This window comes from Syngnathus scovelli, chromosome 5 (genome assembly GCF_024217435.2).
Source record: "Syngnathus scovelli strain Florida chromosome 5, RoL_Ssco_1.2, whole genome shotgun sequence".
In the NCBI taxonomy this organism is placed as follows: Eukaryota; Metazoa; Chordata; class Actinopteri; order Syngnathiformes; family Syngnathidae; genus Syngnathus; species Syngnathus scovelli.
The window spans coordinates 7,419,124-7,444,373 of record NC_090851.1 but is presented as its reverse complement, the minus strand read 5'-3'; the positions used below and the strand labels follow the sequence as shown (position 1 = coordinate 7,444,373).

The window sequence follows — 25,250 nt, the reverse complement described above, 5'->3', positions numbered from 1 at the left end:
CGTCCAGCTCGCCTGGTCTCCGGATGAGGTCAGTTGAAACTCCGCCTCCCGCTCTTGTGTAGTGCCGCTGCGATTCAAGCCAAGGATGTGGGAAGACACAAAGAGGGAAGTGCCGACATACCGGCGGACGCCTTGCCCACCGCGACGTTTTTATCCCGATAAATACAACCTGCTCATGAAGAACAGGTTGGCCATTCATTATTGCCGGTGAGTCGAATATAGCTTTAGGCGTTGACGTTACGATAATTTTGTAACAGCGTGGAAAAAGTTAGCTTTATTAGCCCACTTCGTGTCGCCAGCGGGCTACTCGTGGTAATGTAAAAGTAGTCAGCGGTGACATCACAAAATCGCCACCGTAAATTGTTGTCTGGCTATCTACAATAAATACACATTTTGTTAGGAAATTAAAATTACTCAATCGAATTGATCTGGTAAAATAATTATTTTAGTTTCTGCTGTATGTCCAATCATAGTAATTGAGCAGAGCACTCCACACAATTTAGTCTCGTGTTATTCTTTGTTGCGCTATTGCAGCTGCCGTGTGTTCGGACATGTCATTTATTTGATTTCCAAACTATGTGGGAGGCGCCATTCAAACACAGTCACGTGACGATGGACCGCGTGCACACTTTCGTGTCCATTTATGCTCATCTTGTTTGTGTAGCTTGGTGTTTTCCAACCTTTGAGCCTTTGCATTTGAAAATTCTCACGGCACACAACCTCATTGCCTTTTTGGACTGTGCCGTACAGCTCCTGGCGCCCGCAGATTGCAAAGTCTTCCCTACATTGTTAGTACTGCAAGTTACCTGCGCAGGATGTTTTTTTGTTTGTTTTTTTAACTCAGTTAAATGTTGTATCATAAATTCCTGTAAGTGTAACTTATCTAATACTTTTACCTTACTTTGGTGAAATTGGGTTAGGCTCGCCACCTAGCTCATAGATTGAACTGTATGACCTCTGTCTATATCTAGTTTGACACACTATTAGGCTCAGTGGGATGTAAATCACATCATCATTCTCAAATTAAAACAGGAAGTTATGTAGTGTGAACACAGCCATTCAATGGCTTTAGAAGCCATGAAATATGAACTCGGCAAGAGATCTGTTGCTCTACCGCTGATGGTAGGGAAACGATTCCAGAGTTCAAAATCTCACTGCTAGCTTTTCTTTTGCAATGTTGACTGTCGAGCACAACAGTGCTCATTTCGCTCAAAGAAGTGATGTTTCGATAATGGAACACATGAATTCTTAAACAATAAAGCATAACGCAGAGTTTCTTTTCAAGTAGGCATCTTCGAGATGATGAGAAGCCAGGCTGCTGCTTAGCTGAACAAACTCCCTTGCCTGTGTGCAGGTTTGGGCATGCCAATTCTTGTGGGGATGGCGCAATGTTTTAGACTGCCTCTGGCGTGTTTAAATGGAATTCAGTCTTACCATTCTTTTGCAGTGAAAGGGAACCCGTGACTTTTGTATTTTTCTAATTGTCGACATTATTGTGTGCTAATGCAGGCAAAGAACAAGACAAAGGTTTTGAGTCATTAAGCTCTGGAGATTTCTCAGTTTGGACGTGAAGAATGACTGGGTAGGTTTGACTGTTGACGTACTACAGAAACTCACACACACCCACAGATTTCGATGCATTCTCATTATGCTCCTGCTGGCCTGAAAACCGCTTGTTCTGTCATGGTCGCATGATGCCGACTGACCAGCGCTGACATTTTAGCCACATTTTAAAAGACTCGGTGTGAAATTCATCAGGTGACCGGCTGTTGTTTTACTAACAAGTGACTGTCTTAAAAAAAGGTATTTTTCCATGCACAATATTCCCTTTATTGAGACACTCTGCCAGCTGGTCCCATACTGCAGTGTCCTCTCGCACAATATCAGTTGGTAGGAAGTTTTCATGTCGTGATTGTGGTGACCAAAATGATCGCTATTGTACTCTGTACTATCACAATATTCTTCAGCATAGCAAAGCACAAAGGGGTCGTTTTCAGAAAACATGCTCCGGACGTGTGACATGTGAGCCCAAAACTGAACATAACAAAACCTGCTTTAAATCAAACCCATGAATCAAGATAGTTGTTGACACTCAGCCCTTTGTTTGCAGGAGATTGATGTGTTGTGGTCTACCGTGTTGGAACAGTTGTTACATGGACAGATTGAACACCAAGAACTGGCATGTCCAAAATTATTTTTGAATTAATTATTTTTGAATGGGTTCACTCTTACTTATCGTTGCAGGTACCTTGAGGGATCAAAATGAAACCACCGTAACAGAGTTGGCAGCTAGAATTCTCGGCTCAAAATACATTCCTGCAAAAACAACAGCTTAAATATCAGTAAGGTTGTTCATTTTATCTTTTCGTCATATAAGCAATATTGGAAACAATCAAGTCTAGTAATAAATTCTATAGGGACATTTAAAATATTGATGTATCTCAAACTGGATCATCATCCGCAGCTCGGAGTCAGACCTTTTATTGTAAGACTCTCCTTACTTGACAAGGTCTCTGAGGGAAGGTGATGACTATTAAGAAAAGAAGAAGTGATCAGGGTCATTTCCTCATTGAGCTGTCACAAGGCAAACTTTAACCTGATGAGGATAAAATGAAAGACCTCAGATTCTATTGAAGAAACCGAGTTCATCAGAATATATGAGACCGTCATTTTTGATTCATGTTTGTGATCACCATACAGAAGAGAGTCTGAATAAGGCCGTGTAAAAGGAGGAAGGATGTTGCGCAATCCACTTGATTACCAAACAGTATACAGTACTTGCATCAGAAGTGCTTGGTTGTAGCATGGAAGATGATGCTTAGCGTTATCGTCATAGTTATTACAACGCACCGCGAAACCTCCGTCAGACCCAAGTCTCCCGATATAGAAAAAAATGCAATAAACATCAATCTAAAATACCCCTGAAATTAATTGATAAAATAATTGCTACAATAATTCATTGTAAAACAACTTGATTGTGATACTTCTACATGTCACGCACATGGACCTCTCTGATTTCAGTTCATTCCTGAACTGCTACAAAGGGAATTGCATTTTGGCCGGCGTGCATCCTGGCAACTGTGGAAGTTGTAGTGCTGTAAAACTCAGAAACTGTGCAGAAATGCACAAAGATGTGGAGGCGCTTTGTGTCACCTTGAGTCAGAGTGTGAAACGTGCCAAAAATACACCGTGGGTGAAAATGTGTATATCTACAAAGCAACCATGCGTGAAACCTTCTATCTATCGCTTTGTTTTTCTTATCTATTTTGTAATGTAACTCCAAATATTCTTACTATAAAGTTGTGTAAAATAACACCTATTCTGCCAGCCGGGTGTTTTCCCACATGGAAGATGTTGTTAGTTACGAAATGATAAGAGCACATTTTGCCTCCCAATGCATAATATGCGCATTTGCTCGGCCTCGCCTGTGGTCAAACAGTCGGTGTGGGGCTGGATGATGAAGTATGCCTTTGCAACAGCTGCTGATGAAGCAAAGGCAGCATTGTGAAGCGGTTTGAGCAAACTATTTTGGCTAGGCTACTTTCCAGGTCATGTGATTACAGTAGAAATTCATGACGCCAATGACATGTGATTCTTTGGAATCTATGATGTCAGTTAGTGGGTGGCTGACTTCTGTCCCACACTTGTAACAGGATCAAGCCTGCCATTGATGTCGCGCACAAAACACTATGTAGTTTATAAGATCTACCCTAAAAATATTTAGAGTAGAATCCTTGTACCTGCATACGTGAGACCTAACAAACAACATGTTGGTTCAACAATTAACATAACTTCGTCAAAAAAACACAAACCACAAAAAAAAATTTTTTGTAGTTAAAAGATTGAAATCAACTTCACTGAGTGCTGTAAACAGCTTAACAGGTGTCATACACAGTTTTAAAAATGACCTGTCAAAATTCACCAAACATTTTATTGTCATTTTGGCCAAGTTAGAAAAACATTTCAGAAAAAAAAAATTTTTTATTGTTACACTCCCTGTGCAAATCCTCACTCCTCAAACACCACAGTCTGTACATTTTCTAATTCGTTAGAACATTATTTTTCTAAACTCCTCTTAATTGTCCTAAGAATGTAGACCTATCTTTAGAGAAGAGTGAGGATATGGACAGCGGTCTACATTAATGCTCTCCACCACTTGAGTGCTCTGTCCATTAGAACAGTTCTTTCATCATTTAAGTGGTTGAGTGGACGTATAAATGCTTTTCTCAAGGGAGCTGAATTAAGATTTGATATTCAAGCTTAAAATGTTTATACACTTGAATTGGATACAATTCAAACATAACCACCAATTGTCATTAAAAATGAAAATGGTCGGTGGATGTGCACAGTCAGCGAAATGATGTCTGTGTCTAGAAGAAAACTAGTCTATTGATTGAGCTGCTGTCAAGTTTCCCTGCTGCATTTGTGACACACACACATCTCGAGCCCCGCATTACTTTTATGTCCTTCGACTCGACAACAAAGCTGTCCCGGCTATCATGACATTTATGGATGCGCTCGGACCACTTTAGGATGACTTCGATAGTTACTCCGATTACTGCGAAGTACAATTACACTACCTGCTTGTTCCCGTCTTGGCTGTGACTTTGTCAAGATAGTTTGAGGCTCTATCATTGCATTTTCCGGTCCTTGGATATAAATGAATGATTTGTAATTACTGCTCGACTGAGCTAATGCTTATTTGTTCCACTGGCAAATTAGATCAATCATACACATGTGAAGTTATTTCCAGCCCCTGTTAAAAGCTAATCCAATAAGTCAGTGATGGATGGAGTGGAACACAGTTGGTGGCAGACATTAGGATTAGGATATTGTGAAATGAAATATTTAATTGAATTTCATTCTTAAAATAGAAGTCAAGCATGAGCACTCATACATCTGAGTAAATTGCAGTTTAAGCCATGATAATGCCACTTTTCATATGGCTAGGATGTTATTATTCTCTTTGTGAAAACAAATAATTATTTTTATGTATTATTATTTTAGTAAAGTCCCTTTAGATGAGTCCACAAAAATAAATGAGTGGGTTGTTGAGGAATTTTTAAGCCTACAGTCAATTATAAGGGTGGTTTAGCACAGTGGTAGTGTTTGTCTCCTAATTTGCAGGTTGTGGGTTCAACCCTCACCCCTGGTGACCATGTCGAAGTGTCCTTGAGCAAGACACTGAACCCTGAATTGCTCCCAGTGGCGCCAGCAGCCTCCCACTGGAAGAATATCTTAATTTCGTTGTACAATGACAATACAGTCATTTTGTATTCATTTATTTTACCAAGACTTGACCAAATGAATATCTTTATTTTTCTCTTCTACAGAACATCGTCAAGATGCAAGAGGGGGATGAGCCACTTCCTTATGGGCAGCAGTCGGATAGCCGTCTAAAGAGCAAGAAACCACCCAGTCTTGTCATAGCAATACCCAACCCTGAAGAGATGATGCCTCATGACCCCACTAAACAGGTAGGTTTCTCACCATTCGCTATTTTCAGCACTCACCAACATGTTTGAAGGGGTTCCATGATTTTCATATTTAATGTTATAGTCTAATTGTTGGTCTTGTGAAAGCAATTGAGGCTAAATGGAGTGCTCGGCTGGGCTTCAGCCAGCAGTGCTACAGTTGATTTATTTTCAATCTCAACCAGTCGTCTGATGAACAACATAGCATCTGTTCGTTGCGTGACATCCATGATGCTTAGTACAGCACAAGTCCTTGGGCAGCATTATTCTGACCCAGATGACATTGACAGGAGTCCAGAATATTCAAGGAAATGGACCCATTCTTGTTAATCCATCCATTTGTCTGTCGCTTCTCCACTGAAATTTACAAAATAGCAATGCATATATTATCATTGCTCACTGATTTTGCTTGCAGCGTGAAACATTTAAGTCTTACTGTTCATTCATGGACTGTTAAGAGTAATATTTAATTTTCTATTCATACTACACCTAAAATGAACAACAGGGGCATAGCAACTTAGATATTGATCATGCATTGGATCAATAATGTTTCCTTACTTCCTTATGTACTTTCCACTTTTCTCACTAGGTAGTTGGTTTGTGTTGTAGCAGACCTCTTAGGAATTTTCACGATCTTGCACATTCATCCTCTAGGAGAATGGCGATCAACAACGCAAGCAACCAAAAATAATCTTCCTCTGCCAATAGTGCAGGAGTGAGATCCAGGACGAAGAATCAGGACTGTAGTGTATATTTTTTTTAGAGTTGGAAGACATTCAAGTTCAACTATGTTAATCTCGTTGTTTGCCAGGGCAGAGTATCATGTTGGCCAGCTGTCCTTTGCATTTGTAGGCATGAAGCCAAACCTTTCTCCCCTGCAGGCCCCTTGCTCAGAATGCAAACATGGCTTTTCAGTACCACTGAGTAGAAGACAAACTCTTTTATGGTACATGTTGCCCCCTTAAAGTGTTCGTGAAGATCAGTCACTGTAGAACACCATGCATACATTTATCAAGAGTCAACCAACCGTGCACTCTCATTACCCCAAAAAAAGAACAGTTGGAAATTTCATTTGGAAAGCCTGTGCTCCATGGTGTTCTTAAGGTCGTAAATTAGTTGACTAATATTTTTCCGCAATCTATTGTACTATCCTCAATTTAAATACAGTTTAATTAAAATGTTATGCAGAGAATAATACATGCACAGTTAAACTACTCTGAAGATAGTATCGCTTTTTTTTTTAAATTTACTTATTTGTAATTCATCCCAAGCAACTTGAAACTTTCTTCTCCCGTCTGTTTTACTCCATGTATAAAATGTATTGCCATCATTTCTGGTTTGGTCAGCCCCTTCGGCCATCTTTGAAGAAAAACACCGGCGGCCAAGCAACCAGCTCTGTGTCCGAGAGTGTCACCGGAGCCGGAGATGGAGGCCTGTCAGCCTCAGAGCGAAGGGAAAAGTTTGGAAGACAGACTTCGCTCTCACAAAGTATTCGCAAGTAAGATCATATTGTTTGTCCTTTCAACACTGAGCAAAAAGCTATTGCAACCTGTGACCTTCCTGATGGACTCTTATCAGACTAAAGCTCTGTCCGCCATCTTTTCTTTGTGCCCGCAGGAATACAGCCCAGTGGTTTGGGATAGGAGAAGACTGTGAAAGTAAGCAGCAGGTTTGGCAGAAGAAAAGTCTGCGCCACTGCAGCCAACGCTATGGCAAGCTGAAGCCACAATTCAGAGATCCCGACACAGCCACAAACATCGAGCAGAGCCTGGAATCACCGGTCCCACCCAAGATGCCTAAGGTGCTCTGTTGACAATAAGACATGTAAATATACTTCATACTGATCAAGACTAGAACTCACTGTTCAACCAGACTCAATATGCTTATATTATTTCGACTTCTGTTCATCCTCCCCCTTGAGCTCGTCACTAATAGCAACATCTATCTCTCATCTCCTCCTCCTCTTTGATAGATTGTGGACCCCCTGGCGCGGGGACGAGCGTTCCGTTACCCAGAAGACTCTTGGGACACTCGCTCCCCCAAGACCCCAGGGGTCACCTCACTCAGCTCCTTTACTAGCCAGCGCTCCGGGTACAGTCGCTTGCCCAAACGTAAGAGGGAGTCTGTTGCCCGCATGAGCATCCGCGCAGCAAGTAACCTGCTGAGGGTGGGTCCGACTCCGCAAAGTCTGCATGTGTATGTGTGTGTGTGTGTGTGTGTGTGTGTGTGTGTGTGTGTGTGTGTGTGTGTGTGTGTGTGTGTGTGTGTGTGTGTGTGTGTGTGTGTGTGTGTGTGTGTGTGTGTGTGTGTGTGTGTGTGTGTGTGTCCATGCATATGTTACAGTTGTATTAGTAGTCACAGAGTTGACTGTCCTGAGTTAGAAGCCCACCGTTAACAAAAATCAACATCACTTAGTCTACATCCTGCTTTCAGGCAAGGAAAAACTCAGAGGCAGCCAAATGTGTGGGGGAAAAAAAGAAATTAATTCAAATGAAACACTTTAGTCAAATCAGTTAGACTGGTGTAAAATGAGGCAGCCATTAGAATAATATAATGTGATGTAATATGATCGCAATATACCAGGTTGCCTTATGGAATTTCTTAATTCGATGGATGACATCCACTTTGTCATTAAATTTTAGAAAACGAAAGGTTTCTGATAGAAAATAGTGTCTTGATCATGATGACATTGATGAGTAAAATTATGACAAATTATGTGTGTGTCCTTCTCCCCACCCCCTCCCCAACCACCACCACTACCTCCAGGGCCGTAGCGGCTTACCGGGGTCCCTTACCGGCCGCAACTTTCCCAGGAGGAGCTTTGTCAGGCCCAGCTGGCTGGACGATGACACTGTGGACTCAGCAGACATGTCTGAGTCACTCTTTTTTAGCAAGGTCAGACAGATTGCAGAGTAAATGCTCTGTCATTACAACAATTTCTTTTTTTGATGCACCATACTTATCTTTCCTCCTCACTGAACAAAAAAAAATCTCCAGGATTTTGTTAGCTATAGCCATTACCAACTTTTTTGCAGGTCGATGTCCACGATGAGTTGTACTCTATGGCTGATGATGTATTTGAGTCACCACCAATGTCCGCTGCTTTTGCTCCCAGTGAGCAACCAGACCAGAAATTCTCAAGCCTGTGAGTAAAACAACAACCATAACATTAGAACAATTCATTCTCCCTCCCTACAAAATCCTGGCATTCCAACAGGCATGTGTAAACCTTATATCCATGGACTAGTATATGCATCAAAGTAATGTCTTGAAATCCTATTTGGTCTTTCCTCTCCCCAGTAAGGATGTATCTCGAACACCTCGCACACCAACAGCGGCCCAGGAGAAAAGCCATTCGCGACGTGGCCGTCGCATCGCTTCCCAAGTGAAGCACTTTGCTTTTGACAACAAAAAGCGTTACTATGGAATGGGCGTCGTGGGCAAGTGGCTGAACCGGCACTACCGACGCAGCCTTAGCAGTACCGTCCAGAAGCAGTTGGATGGCTTCCACAGCCATAGGTTAGGGATAGAGGCTTACTATGTCTAAAATAATAATAGTTGACTTGCAGAACCACCACTTGCAAAAACATAATGGTTGAACAAGGTCAATGTAGGGTTGGGTGGGGCAATGTGTTTAAACTACACACTTAGAGTAAGTGAAGATGTTTTTCGTGCTTTTAAGTCATCATTTGTATTTTCAGGCCTTACTTTACCTACTGGATCACCTTTGTCCATATTGTAATCACGTTGCTGTCCTGCTGTACTTATGGTTTTGCCCCTGTGGGGTTTGCACAACATTCTAAAACAGACCTAGTAAGTGAATATTGACTTTTTTCCCCCCCATACCTGACAGGATCATGTTATTTCTACTTGGGTTTTTTTTTTGTTGCACAATATGTGACATTTTTATGATCCCGTTTACTCGTGTACAGTATCTTGTCAAGTCTCTGTTGTCATCATGTCTGTTGTAATTCATGCAGCCCTGTATCGCCCTCTGTAGGTGCTGAAGAATAAAGGCATCTATGAGAGTGTCAAGTACATCCAACAACAGAACTTTTGGATCGGCCCGAGATCTGTAAGTGTGACTTCACGTGCTGAATTTTACTGATACAGACCCATTCATAAAGAAGAATATTATTTCCTCTCCTCCTCAGGATGACCTGATTCATTTGGGGGCCAAGTTTTCTCCATGTATCCGCCAGGACAAACAAATAGTCCGTCTGATTCAGAAGGCCAAAGATCTGGAGAAAGAGTCTGGGTGCTGTGTTCAGAATGACAACTCTGGATGTGTGCAGACTCTCAACTCCGACTGCTCTGTATGTTGCTCGGCACATGCACGCATGTTTGTAACACAACTTTACTGGGTGGGAATATGGTAGCACGCGCTGAACTCATTCCGGCACGTGCACATTTAATCTTTGACAATGTAATCCCTTTATAATACTAATTATTAACAGGATTCGTTCAAAAGTATGCAGCAGAATTGTTTTGTTTCTTTTTTCTTTCTTTTTTTTTTTTTTTTTTTTTTACTGTCCTCTACATGGGAATTATTTTGTGATAAATATTGGATCCTTAAACAAACTGTCCACGCAGGAGACACTGGCCACTTTCATCAAATGGGACAATGAACTTGTGGATATCAGCAGGTCCTCTGGTTCTGTATGTCACCAGGATCCCAGGTGAGAACATGCCCATATTGCATGAGTAGAAGCTATTCTAATTGAATAACTGGGCCTGTAAGTTTGGACTGCATCTTTACAAATCTCCTCTCTGCCTCACTATGTGGCGTGCTGTGAAGAGTATGTGAAGAGCCTGCTTCTGCAGAGCCTCACACGTGGCCAGATGACATCACCCTGTGGCCGGTGAGGATTTTCAAATATTGTGGAGAATAATTTTTTTTGTCAGTTCAAAAGCATGCACACTCTTTGTCTGTTTTGCGGTCATGCATAGATATGTGTGCGTGTGTGTCCAGGTGTGTACATATCCACAAAAATGGAACCATACCGGCTACAGACACATGGACTGTAACATCAAGGGTCGACCTTGCTGTATAGGCACTAAGGGCAGGTGAGATGTTGTTCATATCTACCTTTTGACTGACCTCAGTGGCTCATTAAGATATGACATGTTCAGTATGATCGTGTCAAATTGCCATTATTTACCCTTCCCGTAGGTGTGAGATTACAACCAGGGAGTATTGCTCTTTCATGCACGGCTACTTCCATGAGGATGCCACACTATGCTCACAGGTAGTGTGAGTGTGCAAAATGTACTTTTGTGTGTCTCAAAGTATTTATTTTTATTCACATGCCAACTTTTTACAGGTCCATTGTCTGGATGACGTTTGTGGCCTGCTTCCCTTCCTAAACCCTGATGTACCTGATCAGTTCTACCGTTTCTGGTTGTCCCTTTTCCTCCACGCTGGGTATGCACGTCATCATGCAAAATATTTAGTCTTGAACTTATTTAATTATTTTTTTGAGAGTCTGCTAAACATAAATTTAAGTGATCTACATGTTGCTACCAAATGAGATACTCTACATAAAACGTTTTACAACTTGTTTAAATACCATTAACTTGCAATATTTGTAAATCACCCGTATTGCTTTTAACCGTTCACTCGTGTGATTCTTAAATACTCTTCGTTCCTAGTATGTGAAGAACCCTTGAGTTTTTCTTTAAAGAACAATCATAGAGCTTAATTCAAAATGGATTGCCGGCTGTGTAGCGCCCAAATGATTTAATCAAGCTTCAGAAATTCATGTGTATATTTGTTTGTGTTTAGGTTACTACACTGCGTGGTATCAGTAGTGTTTCAGATGACCATATTGAGAGACCTGGAGAAGCTGGCTGGGTGGGTGCGCATTTCCATCATTTACGTCTTCAGTGGTATAACTGGAAACCTTGCATCTGCCCTTTTCCTGCCCTACAGAACTGAGGTGGGTTTCTCTCTCCCATTATATTTGTCATACATTAGCGCGACCTCCACATACGCCATACATCGTGCAGGGGCTGCAAATAGTGCAATAGAGGAGCCATAACTGTCATCCACTGGAGACCCGAGCCTGGGTTTTTACTTGACTACTACTTTGTTGAAGTTTTAAAATCATTTTAAGCAGCAAAACTGCCAAAACATTAACCGGTGCTGCCATGTTTAATGGTGCAATCTAACACTGTGGCGCAAGTCAATGACAAACACACACACACACACTGTGTCAATTTTGCAATCTTTGCACACTTATAATCTCAAACACTTTCTTCTCTTCTACTAGATTTACATTTCATTGAAGACCGTAAGGTCTAGTGCGAGTATTTGGAAAGTAGAAACAAAAATCTCATGAGACAGATAGTATGTGTTCTGTGCTTCCTTCAAAATCAAAAATAGAAATTCGTTACCAAATAAGCCAAACTGTGTTTTCCTGTTGATAACAGTCAACATCACTGGATGTTCCGGCACTGCCTCATATCTGCTGTTGTTGTCTTGTGTTTTTCCTAGTGTTCCCACTCACTGGTTTAATGCGGCTTAGTTCACTTACTGGAGAAGGTTTCCCCAGTCTGGGGATTATCAAAGCAGATTTAACCTTCTATTTACTCAAATGACTTCTTGAGAGACATACTGGTAAATACCCAGGGGCCTTTGGCCTCCAATAATAATTCACATGATAAGATCCCAACCTGGCACATGAACAGCACACCTTTCAAATTATAATGAAAATGCTGTAAATACATTTAATTCATTTATTGAATGTGTGTGTCTATCATGTACCCAGCATTGCGAAATGATAAGTAACAGTTCTGATTACTGTTGCAACGTGTTGATCTGAAAACTAGGTGTGGGAAAAAAACATGTTCAAGATTACCTACTTTTTACTGGCAAGACTTTTGCACGTGTGTGTGTGTGTGTGTGTGTGTGGGGGGGGGGGGGGGTCTGCAAATGGCGACTTTCTTCCTTTTTGGGATTAGTCTAATACCATTGTGTGACCAAACAAAGGCTGTTACCAACTGGGATTATTCACTGTTCTACACCGAGACGGTTCTGGAACCTGTTCTTATCCTCACACCTTCTTGCGAGTTCAAAATTCATTCTGGAATACAGAAACAGCTACGGAATTTGGGAAATGTCCCACTTTGTAAACGTTCCATGGGAACTACTTAGAACCAGGCAAAAGTCACCTGTAATATATTTTTGCTCTGTCACATCACATTGGGACCTTTTGAACCCTGTTTTGTTTTCTCGCCACCTTATTGCGAAGTGAAGTAGTTTGGATTGTGACGCGCCTTGACGTGTGACTCAGAAATCCCACTGTTCAACTCGCCTACGAACTAACCAGCTCACAGGTCTTCACACACCAGGAATACCTACAGGAAGTGTCGCACAGGACAGTAAAGCCACTTAAGAAGGTGGCGTAAATGGATTAAGTGTGGGGTTAAGAAGACTTGGTGAAATTACTTGAATAACTCGTGTTTGATGCCAATATTTACACGTTGCAGATTTTTAGAAAGATTGCGCAGACCTCAGGTTGCGAAAGTAAGCGTGTGAGGCCATGCTTATCCCAACGGGTGATTTTTAGGCAGAGCTCAATAGGAAAAAAGAACATTACTGCTTCGTGATAGCATCTCCGATAAAGGCTTGATCTCAGCCAATGACAAGTGACCAAGTTGTGCGTTTGAAACTTGTCAGCCTTGCCGTCTGGGCCGTGTGGGTAGACGCGCTGTGAATCGTTCTTCTGTCTGTTTGTGGAATTTGGTTGTCTTCACAGATTAGCCATCTGCCATTTTACAACCAGGCAAGACTCCAAAATCAGACCTGACGTCATTTACACTAATCCTCTCGCCTTTACGACAATAGACTGGCTAAACATACCTCCCTAGACCCTGAATTTTCTGTGCTAATTGCTCTTGCTCTAGTCAACTATATTTTCAAGTATTCCTTTTTAAGTCTTGCAATGAGGAAGTTCCAAATATAATGTCAAGAAAAAAATAGAAAACAAACAAGTGTGGGGAAGTACACGCAGAAAGGTCAAAACGAGATCCATAATTGAGTGTTCCGGATGTTGTTTTCTTGTGACGTGAATGACTTCACGTTATGTCTTTCTGTCCCTCCAGGTGGGTCCAGCAGGTTCTCAGTTCGGCCTCCTAGCGTGCCTATTTGTTGAGCTCTTTCAAAGTTGGCAGATGTTGGAGAAACCATGGAAAGCTTTTTTAAAACTCTTGGGTATAGTTTTTTTCCTCTTCTTGTGCGGCCTTCTACCCTGGATCGACAACATCGCCCACATTTTTGGCTTCCTCAGCGGCATGCTGCTCTCGTTTGCCTTTTTGCCCTACGTTACATTTGGAACTTTTGACAAGTACCGTAAACGCATCCTCATTGGCGTTTCGCTCCTGGCCTACATTGGCCTGTTCTCATCCCTCATTGTTTGGTTTTATATATACCCCATTAACTGGTACTGGCTGGGGCATCTCACATGCCTGCCCTTCACGAACAAGTTCTGCGAGAAGTACGATATTGATCACGACATTAACCATGTGGTGCACTAGTCATTACCTTGCTGATGTCCTCTGTGACCAAGATAACCAGAGATAATCCAGGTTTTCTAAGTGCTCTTTAAATCTTTGGCAATTGTGACTTCTGCTATTGTTGTTCTATCAAAGGTACTCAGCAGAGTCTGATTATTAACACGCTTCCATAAAGGTCGGACTCTGCCAGTATTTACCTGCTGCTCGGCCAATGCATCTTTAGACCCTGCGGATGGGAAAATTACTCAGGACCTCAAATGCAAAAAGCAGGAAGAAACCAAAGAAGCATCACTGGTTTTGTTCAGCATTTTTAAAAGTATACAGGCAAAGGCTGATCCAGCGGAAATGGATACCACCATTATCAAGTTAGGTGAATCGGATGCCCCACATAAATGACATTGGGGTCAAACACTGGACAAATGTGCTGTTTTAATGAATTTCTGTGTTTTGAAGAGATCCTCTTGTCTTGGCAGGCCAGTAGTTTTTGAAAAGTGTACATTGTTTAGGTCAACAGAAGTGGTGGGCAGAGGTGAGATTAGATTTGTTGCCATTCTACCCACCTTCAGTTTGTTACGTAAAGGTTTGTTACTAACCACAGCCATCGAGGAAGCGGCTGTGAGTGATCAATGCTGAGGGAATAAGAAATTGAGGGAGCCATGAGATTTATCTGTTGACTTGCAGGTCATTTGACATAATGTAAAACATGAGATGTAATAATTTATTGTTCATCTTTTTTTTTTTTTACTTTGAAGAAATGTTAGCCTGTAACGATTTCAACTTCCCTTTTGAACACATTTTAGCCTGTAACAATTTCAAATTCCTTCTGTTTTAAGCACCAAGATAGCCCTTTGTTTAAAGGACTGCCTGTTTAAAGGAACCCTCTGCACTGTGCCTTTTTTTTTCTTTTTTTTCCACTTGAAAGCATGTGAATGTTTCTATTGAACCCCCGAAAACAATCATGACTTCACAGCACCTATTTGCACTAGGACCAAATGACTTTTTTAGATAGAAACAAAAAGTGCAACATGAACATTAATTTTTGTCTCATCAAAGCTCTACTTTAAGCTAATTTGAAAATCAATGTAATGTTAAAGCAATCATGTAAAAATAAATGACACTTTATTAATAATGTGCGTCTTGAAATGTACCGCAACCTATTTTGTTATTTGACGCTGTACTTTTGTAATTGAAATTGGGTAACACTTTGTGATATTGTTGATGATGTAGCTATGATGAACTGATGAATTTCTAGAAGAACTGTTAAATACTCAATTATATTTTTGACAATATATAGATAGCCGACCGAGGCAGTTTTTAAGGACACATAAACACTGACAAACTCGAAAATATATTCTTTATTATCTTCAGAGCAAAACATTACAAAACTATTTCAACCACATTTGTCTTGATTCAAGACTTCAGCAGGCACAGAGGCTGAGTATCTTTACAAACAGAGAAGGCAAGAAGCTTGAACGGCTTATAAGGATAAGTGACATTAAGAAATCATATTGACTATTGTGCTCTTTTGTATGAGTTTTAAATGGTATTTTGTTATAAATCTGAATTTTTCCAGCCTCTCTATAGACTTGTGGTTGCATGGCTTGGATAAACTACATGGACAGAAGTATTGGGACATATGTCCTATATACTGTACATACAAAACTGATAGTAAATGTCCAGCATTTATCAAATGCAATATAAAGATATAAAAAAAGAAAATATAAAACCTTTCTAATATTTTTCCTAATGGATGCATTCTTTTAGACCTTTCTCTAAAACAATGTGTTTTGAAACTAGCGTCATGCCAGATGTTTTCCTCTTCCTCAAAGGCAAATTGATTGTGTCATCTTGTTTTAAAGAGATGATCACTGAGCCTAATGTCTCTTAAACTGTTCCTTTTCCAACCAGGGGCCTGCCACTGGTATCCATCCTGAGAAAAAAAAAACAAGTCCCAAGTCTCAATATCCACTGTTGCGACGCATGAAAGCATGGCCCCTGACTGGGTAGAGCATTTCAGTGAAGGTGAGTGGCCCTACTGTGATCTCACTGGGGCCCTGCACCTTGAAACCAGACTTCTGGTAGAAGGGAACCAGGAAGTCCTCGCACATGAGCACAGCCCGCCGAACGTATGGCAAACAGCGGAGGTACTGCAGGTAGCGCCACATCAGGATTGAACCTTTGCCCTGTTGGCGGAAGGTGCGGTGGACAGCCAGGACGTGGATGTGGACCGTCATGCCGTGAGGCTTGTGGAGGGTCAGGGCATCCTGAAAGAAAACTACAGGTCAGTCTACAGGAATCTGTAAATGCAACATGAAAGTGGCAGCATTAGGAGATTTGGTATCCGTCTGAAGGTGCGGATCACTGGAATTAATTAACTTTTCTAAGATATCTTAATTTATTGAGATGCCCGTGCACCACATGACGAAGTTACTTGGATATGTGTTGACTCTTACCATGTTAAGTCTCTCGCGGTCCCACAGTGAGCCGATAATGAAAGCCACCAGACGTCCCTCCTCGAACCAGCCCAGTGACAGCTCGGGACACAGCGTGAGGAAATGACGTACCTCATCCAGCAGGAGAGGGCACTCACCAGACACTGAGATGAATGCTGTAAGTGGATATGCGGACAAATGAATTTTGACTAATAGTTGATGTCGACCAGGGATGTCCAATCTTTTACAACTCAGGGTCATGTACAAAAAAATAGAAGTGAAATGCCCCACATTTAAACGTCTATCAATTACTTTTCTGTATAATTTATCGTATTAGGTCAGTTGAAGCCTAGGCCAGATGACTTTGGGTGACAAACACCTACTTGTATTAACAAAGGACAGTTTTGAGTTGTCAGTGAACCTTGGAAGCATTTTTAATATGTGCATGTGTGTGTATGTTTTGGAGGGGGGTAAAAAAGATCACATTTTAAATGTGCCATCTAATAACATTCATCTTATGTTACAGGTTTATTTTGAATTCCACTAACTAATTGTCAAGCTTTCAATAATTCAAGGTTTTCTCGTTCCCGGGCCAATTAGAATATGCATCAGGCCACAGATCGCCCACAAGCTGCACTTTGGACACCACTGTTAAACCCAAGATAGACATTGCTCGGTTACCTTCTCTCTCGATCTCAAATACGCTGATGGCGTCTTCAGGGCTGAGGGAGCGGAACTCGCTGGCCGGCAGCGTGTGTCGACGTCCCTGCGAGACTGGAGAGCGCATGTGGAGCGGCTTCGGGAACGTCATGGAGCTCACCACTGACATGCTTTCAAAACTACTTTCAGAAGTGTAAAGTAAAGAAACCTACGTGGGGACGGCAAATTAGTTAACTGCAAGATTGTTTTTTTCCCCCTTTCTTTTTCTCCCGTTTCCTTCTGCTCTGTCGATCCTGCTGGTATCGTGCGTAAAGAAGACTGAGCTCCAGCCTTGCGCACCAGGAGCTTTTATAGCCTTCGCACACCGCACCTTAGACCGCGTGGTAATCCTTAAGTTGCCAGCTGGATAAGCAAACCTTTTCAACACGTGAGTGAGCTGAAGCTGAACAATAATCATATTGAGACGAGGTAAGGAGGGGTGTTTTCGTTTTTGCGTGTTGTGACTTATCCTGGATCAGTTGGTGGTATGACGAGGATATAAGTTCTCTTCGTCATACCACCAACACGAGCACCGCATCACATTTGGCTTTAGCGCGCCACATGTCAACAACATCATGTGAAAGGATTTCGATCGAAAGCCCTTTAAGCATTTTGTGTATCCTTTTAGTGCAGCTTTATGGTGCCTGTACTGGTATACCCTTTGATTTACAGTGAGACAATTCAGTGTACGAGAAGAGCGACTGTCTTCTGAATGATTTATTTTGTTCTATATGTACCCTGCGAATGAAAATGAATGGATGAATACAGATTTAGCACCATGTATAAATAAGTACCGTATTTTTCGGACTTAAAGTCGCTCCGGAGTACAAGTCGTATCAACCATAAAATGCACAATAAAGTGGGGAAAAAAAGTAGTAGTTTAAGACAAATTATAGCGCAGAATGTAATTACCCAGACCCATGTTAGTTCTTGGCTTGCTTTATTTTAACCCCTTTATACTGTCGCTCAACTACACTTTTTGTTGATGCTTTCATACAACAATATCGCTCTCTCGCTCTCTCTCTCTCTCTCTCTCTCTCTCTCTCTCTCTCTCTCTCTCTCTCTCTCTCTGTCTCTCTCTCTCTCTCTCTCTCCACTAGTGTTGGCTCGTGAGTGAACGATTCGTTCAAAGTAACGGATTTCTTTCAGTGAACGAGAGTGAACGAATCACTTCCTAAAGTGATTCGTTCTTTGTTCAGTTCGTATGACTTTAACCAGTTGGTGTCGGTAATACCCATTGAAGCTGGTGCCACCTCGCCGTAAAACAAAACGAAGAAGAAAATGACGTAACTTCCTGTTTACGGTGAACTGGAAATGCGATTCACTCGGTGAGTGATTCACTCGATGAGTGATTCACTCAATGAGTGATTCACTCGATGAGTGATTCACTCGATGAGTGATTCACTCAGTGAGTGATTCGTCCAATCTCAGATTCGTTCACCAACGAACGAATCTGAGATTGAACGAATCTCAATTGACGATTCGTTCGTGAACGCCAAGTTACCTCACTGACTCGTAAAGTCCCTCCTCCATGTAACGCTCGCTGGCGCTGCTGATTGGCTGATTTTCTTCTTCGTTTTGTTTTACGGCGGGGAAGCACCAGCTTCAATGGGCATTACTGACATCTACTAGTTGAAGTTATATATGAAAGTAAAAAAAGAACGAATCACTTTAGGAAGTGATTCACTGAAAAGACTCGTTCTTTTTGAACGAATCGTTCACTCACCAGCCAACACCAGTTATATGCAGGTGCCACCGGAAAAACTTGTTTGGACCCGTTTGAAAATCATTTATTTGATATGACTCAAGAATTGAGTGTGGTGTTTCTTAACAACTGAATTGAAAATGAGTCCACGGGAGCACTGCAACGGCCGCAGAATTTTTGCAAGAACAATTCATTTTAGGATGAACTATCGATACAAATATTTTCATTTAATTGAAGGCAATGGCGTTAACCACTCGACTAGAGCCTGCTCGGAAACAAAAGGAGATTTGGTCATATTGATAGGGTATCCTCCATCCAAACATGTTCGGTGTTCAAAGTTTCAATGGATAGTCCGAAGCAACGCTTTCCACAGTAGTCATCATGACAGGCGACCACCTGGTGGCGTCAGTGTGCCGAGCGCCGTTGAACGATCAGGAGAAGAAGATTTGAATCGACGGCTGTGACGTCAGGGCTTTAGGCAAATTGAAGACAGGTGTGCTCGCTCAAGGGGAGTTATCATATGCAGGTGCCACCGAGCGCGTGGGGGCGGACGGTTTCTCAGGTAAGCTAGCATGCTAGCAAATGTTTGTCGTCTCCTGCCGTTTTTCACGACAGACGACATGTTTGTTTGTTGGAGGATTTTCACACGGCGACTGTAGGCGTCGAAGTTAACTGGAGACCGCAAGGAGAGTTTTCAAATAGGCCCCAAAATGTGTGCTTTGTTGCGTTTTCTCACGAGCCTTTTTTTTTTTTTTTTTTTTTTTTTAATTTTGTTTGTCGCGGGATTATCGTACTCTCGTGACTCGGCAACGTCACTTCCACCGCGACGGTGGGCCTGGAGGTAAATTGTCGGCTGCAGGCAATTTAGCCCGTGAGCAAATGTTTGCAGTTTCTTACGATGCCATTTATTATTTCTTGCAGGATTTTCGCTGTCTAGGCAGTGCTTGAGGTTTGGGCACGGCACGCCACAATCGACTTTGCGTCGCGTCGTTGCGCGTTTTGGCGGTATTTTAAATGTCTTTGGCGTTTTTTTTTTTTTTTTTTTTTTAATGCTGGCCAGCATTTTTTCATTCGTTTGTTTGTAGAAAGTTCGTAAATGACGCCGCCGATAAGGGCGTGTTTCTCACTATAGGAAATGTTAGTTTGACTCTGGTCTACTAAACCATTTTTTTATTTTATATTATGCGTGTGCCATTTCCGTGTCATGCAAACTGGTGAATGTAACGAATGTTACGTCATGTCCAAATCGGACCAGATCCATTCAAAGATGGCGCCCGCCCGCTCTTGTTCTGTTACGCGACAAACATTTGTGCGGGTTATTTTCTCCCGTTTTGGACGCCGCCAACCTGGATCATCTGTTTTATGTGAGGTGAGTTGTAGATGATGAACTTAAAATATGAATTATAATCTTGAATAATTCTCAATTTACTACAGTGTACTGATTATATATTTTTTCAAATGTAAAACTACTTAGAATGTATAAAATTAAAATATTAACTATAATTTTGATAAATTATCATAACTTACTACAATATAATATTTTTTTCAACTTTAAAACTCCTAGTATGTATAATTGTTGGTAAAAAAAAATCATGCCATTGGCACGCTACTCAATGTCTATTTTTGTTGCAATAATTTGCTTGTCTTTTGTAGCACTAAAAAAGGTCACCCAGCCAGCATCCTTATATACAAAGCAAGCAGGAGGCTCTTGAGGAGCTATTTCAGTGATGCTGAGGAAGAGTAGTCCTAGATCAGGTGAAAATCTGTTTTTGTCAAGTTTCAGCTTCCCAACACACAATGGTTGTCGAGTTTTAGCTTCCCAGCACACAATTAATGGCTGTCTGTGTTATTGTAGGCTGCAAAAGGAGCTGAATGGGAAAAGTACAATTCCATATGAAAAGGCGCAATGGCCTATCCAAAGGCGCAATGGCCTATCCAAAGGCGCAATGGCCTATCCAAAGGCGCAATGGCCTATCCAAGGGCGCCATGGCCTATCCAAGGGCGCCATGGCCTATCCAAGGGAGCCATGGCCTATCCAAAGGAGCCATAGCCTATCCAAAGGAGCCATGGCCTATCCAAAGGAGCAATGGCCTATCCAAAGGAGCAATGGCCTATCCAAAGGAGCAATGGCCTATCCAAAGGAGCAATGGCCTATCCAAAGGAGCAATGCCACATCCATAGGAGCAATGCCACATCCATAGGAGCAATGCCACATCCATAGGAGCAATCCCATATCCATATGAACAATGCCATATCCAAAAGAGCAATGCTATATCAAGTCAAGAATCAAGCAGCACGCTGCAAAAGTCGACGTGTGCGGATCATGTGCCCAGGAGGGGGCAGTGTGGTTGCCTTTGGTTATGGGTGCACGACGGAAAGGTTGCAGGTGTGGCCAGTGTTTGGGGGTCTGACGGTTGGTCTTGCTTAAGAGGTTGTGGCTTATCTGGATCCAGCGGTGTCTTGCGCTTGGTTGCCATTGATGGCTCACTTGGGGGAGGACGTGGTGACTTGGATGGAGACAAAACTAAACTTTGACGTGGATCTGAATGTTCAATTTTGCCATATGATGTGTACCATTTTCTTTTTCTAACCTGCCACTGTTGTACTTGCTGCCTTCTTTGTTCTCCCCCCTCGGTGTAGGGCGGCGTTGGAGCGAGCCGATTCCGAATGTCCAATTTTGCAATTTGACTTGTACCATTTTGTCTTTTTCTAACCTGTCACTGTTGCACTTCATCTAACCCTAACCTACCACCACTGTGGTACTTGCGTTCTTTGTTCTCCCCTAGATGTTGGAGCGAGACAGTCACATTGTGTGTCTTTTTCTAACCTACCACTGTCGTGCTTGATCGAAGCCTAATCTACCACTGTGCGTCCTTTGTTCTCTAGGTGTAGGGGGCGGTGTTTGGGCGAGCCGGTCCACGAGGAAGACGTAATGATGCGAGCAGCGCCCAACTCATTGCATGTTCTGCCGTTTACAGGCCGGACGCAAAAAGGGGGGGGAGGGGGCGCACGGCCCGATCCGACCCGGCGACGGTCACCAAAAGCAGCTAGTCGCTGTGCTCAAGTAAGCAAGTGACTTGGGGAGCTCTTTGAGTTTCTAACATGTTTCTGTTTCTGCAGATGGCGACCGGGACGTGACACAATCTGATCAGAGGTGGACTGACTGCTGTGGCATTGATCTGAAGTCGCCGAGTTCTGAGGGAGACCCGCTTCTCTGGAGGCGTCGACCTGCGCAGCTTCAGCATGTGAAATGGATTTTTATTTATTTTTTGAGTTCACACCAGCGGTGTCCAAATGTCTGTTTGAGGGCTGCATACTGAATCAAATTGAGAATTCTTTGACACAAATTCATTCAATCAATCACAAAATGTTGCCATTCATATTTTGTGCTACAAAGCAGTGTTGCGTTCATTCGTGTGGTGTGTCGATCAAGTTGGCCCGAGGCTACCATTTGGACACCAATGGTGGGTGACGTGTGTAGGGCTGCACCTGGATTGGAAAACTGTCATATGGTGGTATAGGTCGTTAACATGCACTTTAGTAAAACAAATATTTTTTTTCGATTCATGTGGCAAATGAAACATGTTTTCTGGCCTCCTAACTATTTGTAATGAGTTTAGAAAATAACAAGTCATTGATGCAAGTTAAAGTTAACTGATCTAAGGGATGTCATTGCGATTAAATGGTTCCTCTCCATCCTAGAATTTTGCACAACTTTGCTCAATGCAGTGGTCTGGCCCAATACTGCCATATCATTGGTTTTCCAAAATGTTGTGCAGCCCTCATTGAGTGCCAAACGCGCAGCGACGGCAAGCGCAAGCGACCACCGCGCAGCGACAGCAAGCGACCACCGCGCAGCGACGGCAAGCGCAAGCGACCGCGCAGCGACAGCAAGCGCAAGCGACCACCGCGCAGCGACGGCAAGCGCAAGCGACCACCGCGCAGCGACGGCAAGCGCAAGCGACCACCGCGCAAGCGACCACCGCGCAAGCGACCACCGCGCAAGCGACCACCGCGCAAGCGACGGCAAGCGCAAGCGAGACTTTTGTGCTTGTCTTGCAAGGTGGAAGAGACGATGTATGAAACGAAGAGCCGGTGGACGGAGGCCACCAGACCCGCGATTGGTGAGCGGGGTGCAAAGGAAGGAATCACCCAAAGAAAGCAGTCGCCAAGTGTTGAAGAGGAGCCTGATGCATGACTGGCCAAGGCTGGCTAGAGGCGGTGACATGGCAATCCAATCTGCAAGCGTAGTGTACACACTTGTTGGTTTTAATTTGATTTCCGTATTTTTCTGCCTTTCAGCTGGCAGCGGCTGGGGCGAGCGCCAGCCTGCACCCAGAGGGACTGGGCTGCACCCGCAAGACCAGGGAGGGGGCAGGTAATGAGTACTTTGACAGAAGTGAACCGCATGTGCCGTTTGTCTTTTTGCACTTGTACGAGGCGGAAGACGAGTCCAACACCGGCCGGAGCAGACCCGGACCTTGGCCCGTGACGAGCGGCCCACACGAGACTGATGGGTGCAGATGCAGCCAGCGTTTCAGGGGAGTATGACTTTGTTTTTTCTTTTGTGCTTTCCCTACCCCTGTCTGTTTGAATAGGGTAACTAGTAGCACGCACGAGCATTTGGGTTGCTGTGACCCTGTAGATACGAATCGGCAAAGTAGACACCCCTTCCCTCCCTCCCTCCCTCCCTCCCTTCTCGCTCTCTCTCGCTCTCTTTCTCCAATGTGCCCGGCAGTACCTGCATGGCCTGGTGCGCTCAGGGTGGAACGTGGCTATACCTTGCCCTTTGTGGAACACCAGGGTATAATGTCTGCCTGCCTGGGTCCCAGTGTCGTCGACGGTGTCGAGGACGAGGAGATTCTCCGTGACGCTCTCCGTAACGTCACGTTTTCCTCTTTTTTCCCTCTCGGGGCCAAGCCAGCTCTCCTCAGGAGGAACTGGCCGGTTGCGCTTAAGTGCGCACCAAAGCCTCTTCTCATCTCCCCTCGCTGTCTCCCTCCCTCCCTCCCTCCCTCCCTCCCTCCCTCCCTCCCTCCCTCCCTCCCTCCCTCCCTCCCTCCCTCCCTTTTTGTAAGGGGTTAAACATTTCATAACCTGGATCGCTCCAATGCTGGAGGGCCATATGAGACATGCCCGTGCGCGCTGCTAGTTACCTGATTCAAACTTACCTTAGTCAAGGTCGCTGGTGGAAATTTTCGTCTTGCCAAAACCACCACAGTATGTCTGCCTTTCAGGATTGCCGAGGTAGCGGATGGGACGAGTGCCTGCACAGAGACGGACCGGAGCGCAAGACCAGAGGGTAATAATAAACTTTATTTGTATAGCACCTTTCATACAAGAAATGCAGCTCAAAGCGCTTTACAACAATTAAGGAAATTATAAGCATTGAATGTTTCACATAGGAACAGACAGAAAAAGAACATGAACACGTTAAAACAAAAACATGAATCTATGCATACACAATCAATAAAGTGAGATTAAAATAGGAGCAAGCTTTAATAGATAGTTCTTGAGTACGTCCACAGAAATGAACCGCATGCAACTGAATGCCGTTGTTCTTTTTGCAGTTGCGCGAGGCAGAGGATGAGTCCAAACGTCAAATACCGGCCGGGAGGGGAACCCAACCATCGGCCGACACGAGGCGGACGGGTGCGGATGCGGCGAGGGCAAAGCGCCCAGCCAGCATTTAAGGAGGAGAGTATGACGTTGTTTTTCTTTTTGTGCTTTCTTTCTTTTCCTCCCTCCACTTTTTCACTGGGTGTGCACATTGGCCGTCTGCATGAGGCCTCTTTCTCAGCGCTGCATCATTTTGCAATATTGTTGTTTTATTGTTATTGTGTTTTTTAAATACATGAAGTGAACTGTTTGTACTGTAATTGTGTGTGCGTGTACCTCTGAACCTGAATTAAACTGTGAACTGAATTCAAGTGGTCCATTTTAAACATTGGCATGGGCAGTCTATCGTGCATACAAACTGGAATCATTTGAGACCTTCTCAATGACAAGACATTTGTAAAGTTAGTCTCAAACCAAATTGTCTTGTTAAATATGCAGTGTCAGGCTTTTTATTTTTTTTGAACTACACAAAGAAAAGCTGCATGCATTCTAAATTGTTGACAAAAGCCAAGCAGCCAGACACCCATAGATGCAAACGACAAGCGTACAAACGGTGTCTGTTGCGATCAATAAGTCATCTTTGGCAACCCTGCTTTAAAATGGCCACCGAACTCAGAATCTTGCAGAATGTTGGTACATTTTTCTGTACGAGTAAAAGCTGGTATTTTAATCTAGTCTGAGCCATTTTTTGGTTTGTTTTGAATCGTCATGCATCATGTGGGCGTTCTTGTGAATAAAATCAACAGTGTGTTTTCTTCCTGTTGGTGGTCTTGTAAATAAAGTCAACTTTGGTGTCAGTCATCA

General features: G+C 43.0%; 2 protein-coding genes across 30 annotated transcripts; one reads left to right on the top strand and one right to left on the bottom strand.

The window, feature by feature from the left end:
• The first annotated feature begins 39 nt into the window (after positions 1 to 39).
• LOC125969556 (inactive rhomboid protein 2) lies at positions 40 to 25,250 on the top strand. Of its 29 annotated transcripts, none has more exons than XM_068650903.1 (27): positions 49 to 207; positions 1,510 to 1,582; positions 2,245 to 2,342; positions 5,128 to 5,228; positions 5,334 to 5,477; positions 6,821 to 6,972; positions 7,092 to 7,275; positions 7,447 to 7,641; positions 8,241 to 8,369; positions 8,510 to 8,619; positions 8,775 to 8,993; positions 9,176 to 9,287; positions 9,475 to 9,549; positions 9,629 to 9,790; positions 10,068 to 10,153; positions 10,273 to 10,336; positions 10,447 to 10,541; positions 10,648 to 10,723; positions 10,799 to 10,899; positions 11,260 to 11,413; positions 13,581 to 16,272; positions 16,472 to 20,196; positions 20,481 to 20,582; positions 20,683 to 21,891; positions 21,948 to 23,205; positions 23,268 to 24,129; positions 24,398 to 25,250. In XM_068650903.1, exons 5-21 carry the CDS (start codon positions 5,346 to 5,348, stop codon positions 14,010 to 14,012), a joined length of 2,478 nt encoding a protein of 825 aa, XP_068507004.1. In that variant the 5' UTR covers positions 49 to 207; positions 1,510 to 1,582; positions 2,245 to 2,342; positions 5,128 to 5,228; positions 5,334 to 5,345; the 3' UTR covers positions 14,013 to 16,272; positions 16,472 to 20,196; positions 20,481 to 20,582; positions 20,683 to 21,891; positions 21,948 to 23,205; positions 23,268 to 24,129; positions 24,398 to 25,250. The 29 variants fall into 29 exon arrangements, with proteins under 29 accessions (XP_049577728.1, XP_049577703.1, XP_068506992.1 ...); XM_068650902.1 differs by having other exon boundaries at positions 2,245 to 2,347; XM_068650908.1 differs by lacking the exon at positions 2,245 to 2,342.
• aanat1 (arylalkylamine N-acetyltransferase 1) lies at positions 15,332 to 17,252 on the bottom strand. Its single transcript, XM_049721774.1, has 3 exons — positions 17,105 to 17,252; positions 16,445 to 16,599; positions 15,332 to 16,255 (listed from the first exon to the last, which is right to left on the bottom strand). Exons 1-3 carry the CDS (start codon positions 17,250 to 17,252, stop codon positions 15,950 to 15,952), a joined length of 609 nt encoding a protein of 202 aa, XP_049577731.1. The 3' UTR covers positions 15,332 to 15,949.

Excerpts from the sequence above, each read along its gene's own strand:
- LOC125969556 (XM_049721746.1), top strand. The coding sequence starts at position 5,346 with ATGCAAGAGGGGGATGAGCCACTTCCTTATGGGCAGCAGTCGGATAGC. Across the intron at positions 8,370-8,509 it reads AGTCACTCTTTTTTAGCAAG|GTCGATGTCCACGATGAGTT; the intron begins GTCAGACAGATT and ends ACTTTTTTGCAG. Across the intron at positions 9,550-9,628 it reads TTTGGATCGGCCCGAGATCT|GATGACCTGATTCATTTGGG; the intron begins GTAAGTGTGACT and ends TCTCCTCCTCAG.
- aanat1 (XM_049721774.1), bottom strand. The coding sequence starts at position 17,252 with ATGTCAGTGGTGAGCTCCATGACGTTCCCGAAGCCGCTCCACATGCGC. Across the intron at positions 16,600-17,104 it reads ATTTGAGATCGAGAGAGAAG|CATTCATCTCAGTGTCTGGT; the intron begins GTAACCGAGCAA and ends ATCCACTTACAG. Across the intron at positions 16,256-16,444 it reads ACCGCGAGAGACTTAACATG|GATGCCCTGACCCTCCACAA; the intron begins GTAAGAGTCAAC and ends GTTTTCTTTCAG.